At 47.3% G+C, this 6,908-nt stretch overlaps 1 protein-coding gene across 1 annotated transcript in view; it reads right to left on the reverse strand.

Annotated features, from left to right (window-relative positions):
* Positions 1 to 3,505, reverse strand: part of khdc4 (KH domain containing 4, pre-mRNA splicing factor) — a 40,560-nt gene extending 37,055 nt beyond the window's left edge. Inside the window, exon 1 of the mRNA XM_078534109.1 lies at positions 3,443 to 3,505. Within this exon, the coding sequence (XP_078390235.1) occupies positions 3,443 to 3,462 (20 nt within the window). The 5' untranslated portion in view covers positions 3,463 to 3,505. The remainder of the gene's footprint in view (positions 1 to 3,442) is intronic.
* Between the last annotated feature and the right edge of the window lie 3,403 nt (positions 3,506 to 6,908).

Below are 6,908 nucleotides of genomic sequence, written 5' to 3' on the forward strand. Positions count from 1 at the left end.
CAACACCCACCCCCTTCATTTCCTCCCCTCAGACGCTCACCCACCCCCTTCACTCATTCTCCCCTCAGGCGCTCACCCACCCCTTTCACTCACTCTCCCCTCAGACGCTCACCCTCCCCCTTCACCCACTCTCCCCTCAGACTTTACCCACCCCCTTCACCCACTCTCCCCTCAGACGCTCACCCTCCCCCTTCACTCACTCTCCCCTCAGACGCTCACACTCCCCCTTCACCCACTCTCCCCTCAGACCTTACCCACCCCCTTCACCCACTCTCCCCTCAGACGCTCACCCTCCCCCTTCACCCACTCTCCCCTGAGACACTCACCCTCCCCCTTCACCCATTCTCCCCTCAGACCTTACCCAGCCCCTTCACTCATTCTCCACTCAGGCGCTCACCCTCCCCCTTCACCCACTCTCCGCTCAGATGCTCACTCACCCCTTTCACTCACTTTCCTTTCCCAACACCTGCCCAGCTCCATCAATCACTCGCCCCTCCCAACACCCACCCAGCCCTTGGACTCACACTCCGTCCCTCTCTCTCTCGCTCCAGGTATCTCTCTCTTTCTCCTCCCCCCACCCACCGAGTATTGCCCTCTATATCTCTCCGGGTATTCCTCTCTTTCACCAAGTATTACGAGCTCTCTATCTCTCCCTCTCCGGGTATTCCCCTCTCTCACTCTCCAGGTATTCCTCTCTCTCTCTCTCTCTCCGGGTATTCCTCTCTCTCTCTCTCTCTCTCCGGGTATTCCTCTCTCTCTCTCTCTCTGGGTATTCCTCTCTCTCTCTCTCTCCGGGTATTCCTCTCTCTCTCTCTCTGGGTATTCCTCTCTCTCTCCGGGTATTCCTCTCTCTCTCCGGGTATTCCTCTCTCTCTCCGGGTATTCCTCTCTCTCTCCGGGTATTCCTCTCTCTCTCTCTCACTCTCCGGGTATTCTTCTCTCTCTCTCTCTCCGGGTATTCATCTCTCTCTCTCTATCCGGGTATTCCCCTCTCTCTCTCTCTCTCCGGGTATTCTTCTCTCTCTCTCCGGGTATTCCTCTCTCTCTCCGGGTATTCCTCTCTCTCTTTGGGTATTCCTCTCTCTCTTTGGGTATTCCTCTCTCTCTCTCTCCGGGTATTCCTCCCACTCTCTCCGGGTATTCCTCTCTCACTCTCCGGGTATTCCTCCCTCTCTCCCCGGGTATTCCTCCCTCTCTCCCCGGGTATTCCTCTCTCTCTCCCCGGGTATTCCTCCCTCTCTCTCCGGGTATTCCTCCTTCTCTCTCCGGGTATTCCTCTCTCTCTCTCCGGGTATTCCTCTCTCTCTCTCTGGGTATTCCTCTCTCTCTCCCGGGTATTCCTCCCTCTCACTCCGGGTATTCCTCTCGCTCTCTCCGGGTATTCCCCTCTCTCTCTACGGGTATTCCTCTCTCTCTCTCCGGGTATTCCTCTCTCTCTCTCCGGGTAACCATCTCTCTCTCTCCGGGTATTCCTCTCTCTCTCTCCGGGTATTCCTCTCTCTCTCTCTGGGTATTCCTCTCTCTCTCTCCCCCGGTTATTTATGGATTTATTTCTCTCTCCGGTTATTTACGGATTTATTTCTCTCTCTCTCCCAGTTATTTACGGATTTATTTCTCTCTCCCCCGGTTATTTACGGATTTATTTCTCTCTCTCTCCCGGTTATTTACGGATTTATTTCTCTCTCTCTCCCCAGGTTATTTACGGATTTATTTCTCTCTCCCCCGGTTATTTACGGATTTATTTCTCTCTCCCCCGGTTATTTACGGATTTATTTCTCTCCCGGTTATTTACGGATTTATTTCTCTCTCTCTCCCCCGGTTATTTACGGATTTATTTCTCTCTCACTCTCCCCCGGTTATTTACGGATTTATTTCTCTCTCTCCCCCGGTTATTTACGGATTTATTTCTCTCTCCCCCGGTTATTTACGGATTTATTTCTCTCTCCCCCGGTTATTTACGGATTTATTTCTCTCTCTCTCCCCCGGTTATTTACGGATTTATTTCTCTCTCTCTCCCCCGGTTATTTACGGATTTATTTCTCTCTCTCTCCCCCGGTTATTTACGGATTTATTTCTCTCTCTCTCCCCCGGTTATTTACGGATTTATTTCTCTCCCCCGGTTATTTACGGATTTATTTCTCTCTCTCTCCCCCGGTTATTTACGGATTTATTTCTCTCTCTCCCCCGGTTATTTACGGATTTATTTCTCTCTCTCCCCCGGTTATTTACGGATTTATTTCTCTCTCGCTCTCCCCCGGTTATTTACGGATTTATTTCTCTCTCTCTCCCGGTTATTTACGGATTTATTTCTCTCCCCCCCGGTTATTTACGGATTTATTTCTCTCTCTCCCCCGGTTATTTACGGATTTATTTCTCTCTCTCTCCCGGTTATTTACGGATTTATTTCTCTCTCTCTCCCGGTTATTTACGGATTTATTTCTCTCTCTCTCTCTCCCCAGGTTATTTACGGATTTATTTCTCTCTCTCTCCCGGTTATTTACGGATTTATTTCTCTCTCCCCCGGTTATTTACGGATTTATTTCTCTCTCTCCCCCCCGGTTATTTACGGATTTATTTCTCTCTCTCTCCCGGTTATTTACGGATTTATTTCTCTCTCTCTCTCTCTCCCGATTATTTACGGATTTATTTCTCTCTCTCTCCCGGTTATTTACAGATTTATTTCTCTCTCCCTCTCCCCCGGTTATTTACGGATTTATTTCTCTCTCTCTCTCTCTCCCGGTTATTTACGGATTTATTTCTCTCTCTCTCTCTCTCCCGGTTATTTACGGATTTATTTCTCTCTCTCTCCCGGTTATTTACGGATTTATTTCTCTCTCTCTCTCTCTCCCGGTTATTTACGGATTTATTTCTCTCTCTCTCTCTCTCCCGGTTATTTACGGATTTATTTCTCTCTCTCTCCCGGTTATTTACGGATTTATTTCTCTCTCTCTCCCGGTTATTTACGGATTTATTTCTCTCTCTCTCCCGGTTATTTACGGATTTATTTCTCTCTCTCTCCCGGTTATTTACGGATTTATTTCTCTCTCTCTCTCTCTCCCGGTTATTTACGGATTTATTTCTCTCTCTCCCCCGGTTATTTACGGATTTATTTCTCTCTCTCTCTCCCGGTTATTTACGGATTTATTTCTCTCTCTCTCTCCCGGTTATTTACGGATTTATTTCTCTCTCTCTCTCTCCCGGTTATTTACGGATTTATTTCTCTCTCTCTCTCCCGGTTATTTACAGATTTATTTCTCTCTCTCTCTCCCGGTTATTTACGGATTTATTTCTCTCTCTCCCCCGGTTATTTACGGATTTATTTCTCTCTCTCCCGGTTATTTACGGATTTCTCTCTCTCTCCCCCGGTTATTTACGGATTTATTTTCCTCTGTCCCCCGATTATTTACGGATTTATTTCCCTCTCCCCTTCTCGGTTTCTCACCCAGCCGCCATCGCCGCCATTTTGCCGCTCGGTCGCTTCCAGAACAATCCGTCAGCGGCTCTGACGTCACTTCCGAATCTGCCGCGCGCTGACGTGTTCGTCATCGTCTTCCTGCCTGGACGCCTCATAACATCACAGCCGCACTTCCGCCAGGATAGCCAAGCGTCACTTCCGCCTTCCTCCTTGTTGCCGGACATATGGACCAGAAACTTTTTCCCTTTGGACCCTCAAGTCCCAGCAGAGACAGGAACGGAAATTAAATTCACCTTTCTGTTGGGATGTTTGGATTGAGGTTAATGAAGCACTTCTGGATGAATTCACTGTTGGAAACATGACAGACAATTTGCACACAGCAAGGTGCCACCAACAGCAACGTGATGGATGGTCAGATAATCTGTTCCTTCAGAGGGCGGGAAGGCCTCAGTTTAACTCCTTATGTGAAAGAGAAAGCCGGGCTGGGGATTGGAAATGTCCCTCAGCCGAGATTTAGAATGTGGGGAGCATGTGCCAGCCAAGCAATCAATGACCAGGGAATATACCTCACTGAAAGCTCAGTGCAGGGGGATGTCCCTTAGGGTAAGTATCCCATCCAAGAACTACTTTCCCAGAGAATTAATCCTATCCAGTGATCCTCAACCAGGGAACAGGTCCCATCCGAACACCATTGTCCAGGAAACGCGTTGCCCAGACAACTAGGGATGGGCAATACATGCATGCCCAGCCAGCGAAGCCCACACCTCGTGAATTAATTTTAAATATTCAAATGCCACTGTCCAGGAAACGCCTCCCATCCAAACGCCACTGTCCAGCAAACGCCACTGCCCAGGAAACGCCTCCCATCCAAACGCCACTGTCCAGCGAACGCCACTGTCCAGGAAACGCCTCCCATCCAAACGCCATTGCCCAGGAAACCCCTCCCATCCAAACGCCATTGCCCAGGAAACACCTCCCATCCAAACGCCATTGCCCAGGAGACACCTCCCATTTAATGGTCATCATCCAAGGAATGTGTCCCATCCAAAGTTCAACATCCAGGGAACATGTTGCAGCCCAGCGTCAGCACCCAAAGAAATGATCGGTTCCAGTTCTGGAGAGAGATTTACTCCAAGGGATGAAGGATTAGAGTCACAGGGATAGACTAAAAGTGTTGGGATTGTCCTCCTTGAAGCATGGTAGCCTTGAGAGGACATTTGATAGCGATCTTTAAAAATCATGAAGGGATTGCACGGAGTGCAAGGAAAATGGCAACGTGAGGAAAAATGTTTTTAACCAGGTTTGACGAAATCGGGGGATACAAAGAAAGGAGGGGTGGAAATTTTGGCTCGAGAAGCAACTACAGTGAGGAGGGATGATATGTTGGAAGAATCATTAACTGAGGCCAGATGGATTGAGCTTAGGAACAAAAGTGCAGTCACACTATTGGAAGTGTACTATAGACCCCGAAACAGTCAGAGGGAGATAGGAGGGCAAATACTTAGGCAAATCTCTGAAGTGCAAAAACAGTAGGGCAGTAATAGTAGGGGATTTTAACTACCCCAATATTAACTGGGATAGTTTTAGTGTGAAAGGAATGGAGGGAACTGAATTCTTAAGGTGCATTCAGGAGAACTTTTTTGTCCCTAATGTGGCAAACCCAACAAGAGAGGGTGCAGTTCTGGACTTTGTTTTAGGAAATGAAGCTGGGCAGGAGGAAGGAGTGACAGTGGGAGAGCACGTTGGTGGCAGTGATCATAATTCAGTTACTTTTAACTTAATTATGGAAAAGGACACATAAAACAGGAGTTCAATTTCCAAATTGGGGTAAGGCCAATTTTACTAAGCTGAGGAGAGATTTAGGACTGGAAACAGCGACTTGAAGGTAAATCAGTGTCAGAGCTGTGGGAGGCATTCAAAGGGGAGATTCAAAGGGGTTCAGAGTCAACACTATTTCCACAAAGAAAAAGGGTGGGACGGTCAAATCTAGAGCCCCCTGGATGTCATGGAGCTTACAGAGTAAGAAAAGGTGGAAAAGGAAAGCTAATGTCAGACACCAAGAACTCAGAAAGCTGAGAGGAATATAGAAAGGAGAGGGGTGAAATCAAAAAGGAAATCAGGGAAGCAAAGAGAGGTCATGAAAGAATAGTGGCAAGCAGGGTCAAGGTGAACCCAAAGATGTTTTATCAATACAGTAAGAGGATAACTAAGGGAAGAGTAGGGCCTATAAAAGACCAATAAGCTAACCTGTGTGTAGAGGTGGAGGATGTGGGTATGGTTCTTAATGAATACTTTGCATCTGTCTTTACAAAAGAGGGCGATGATGCAGACATTGTAGTTAAGGAGTGTGGAGTATTGGATGCGATAAACATAGGGAGAGAGGAAGTATTAAGGGGATTAGCATCCTTGAAAGTGGATAAATCACCAGGGCCAGATGAAATGTAGTCCAGGCTGTGAGAGGAAGCCAAGGAGGAAACTCTTTCGAGTTACCAACAGTCACAGATTGCAACTCTTTTGAGTACAATCACAGTTCTTGGTTTCCAGGAGTGGGACATGAACCCACAACCCTCTGATTCAAAGGCGAGGGTGCTATGAACCGAGCCACAGCTGACACCTAAATTGCAGAGGGTCTGACCATTATTTTCCAATCCTCATTGGATACAGGTGAGGTGCCGGAGGATTGGAGGTCTGCCAATGTTGTACCTTTGTTTAAAAAAAGGAGCGAGGAATACAGGCTAGTCAGTCTGCCCTCGGTGGGGGGCAAATTATTGGAATCAATTCTGAGGGACAGGATAAACTGTTACTTAGGAAGGCACGGAGTAATCAAGGACAATCGGCATGAATTTTTTTAGAGGAAGGTCGGGTCTGACAAATTTGATTGAATTTTCTGAGGAAGTAACAAGGAAGGTTGATGAGGGTAGTGTAGTTGACGTGGTCTACATGGTTTTTAGCAAGGCTTTTGACAAGGTCCCACTTGGCAGACTGGTTAAAAAAAAAAATAAAAGCCCATGGGATCTGGGGAATGTAACAAGCTGGATACAAAATTGACTCAATGGCAGGAAACAAAGGGTAATTGTTGATGGATGTTTTTATGACTGGAAGGCTGTTTCAGGTGGGGTTCCGCAGGGCTCAGTACTGGGTCCCCTGCTTTTTGTAGTATAAATGATTTGGATGTAAATGTAGGGGGAATAATCAAGAAGTTTGCAGACAAGACAGCAATTGGCCACGCGGTTGTTAGTGAGGAGACTAGCTGTAGACTGCAGGAAGATCTCAATGGACTGGTCAGGTGGGCAGGAAAGTGGCAAATGGAATTCAACCCAGAAAAGTGTGAGGTGATGCATGTGGGGAGGTCAAGCAAAGCAAGGGGTCAACACAATAAAAGGGAGGATATTGACATCTGTAGAGAATGTAAGAGACCTTGAAGTGAATGTCCACAGATCCCTGAAAGTAGCAGGACAGGTTGAGAAGGTGATGAAGAAGGCATACAGAATCC

The sequence above is a fragment of the Cetorhinus maximus genome, chromosome 36, assembly GCF_964194155.1.
Source record: "Cetorhinus maximus chromosome 36, sCetMax3.hap1.1, whole genome shotgun sequence".
NCBI classification, from domain to species: domain Eukaryota; kingdom Metazoa; phylum Chordata; class Chondrichthyes; order Lamniformes; family Cetorhinidae; genus Cetorhinus; species Cetorhinus maximus.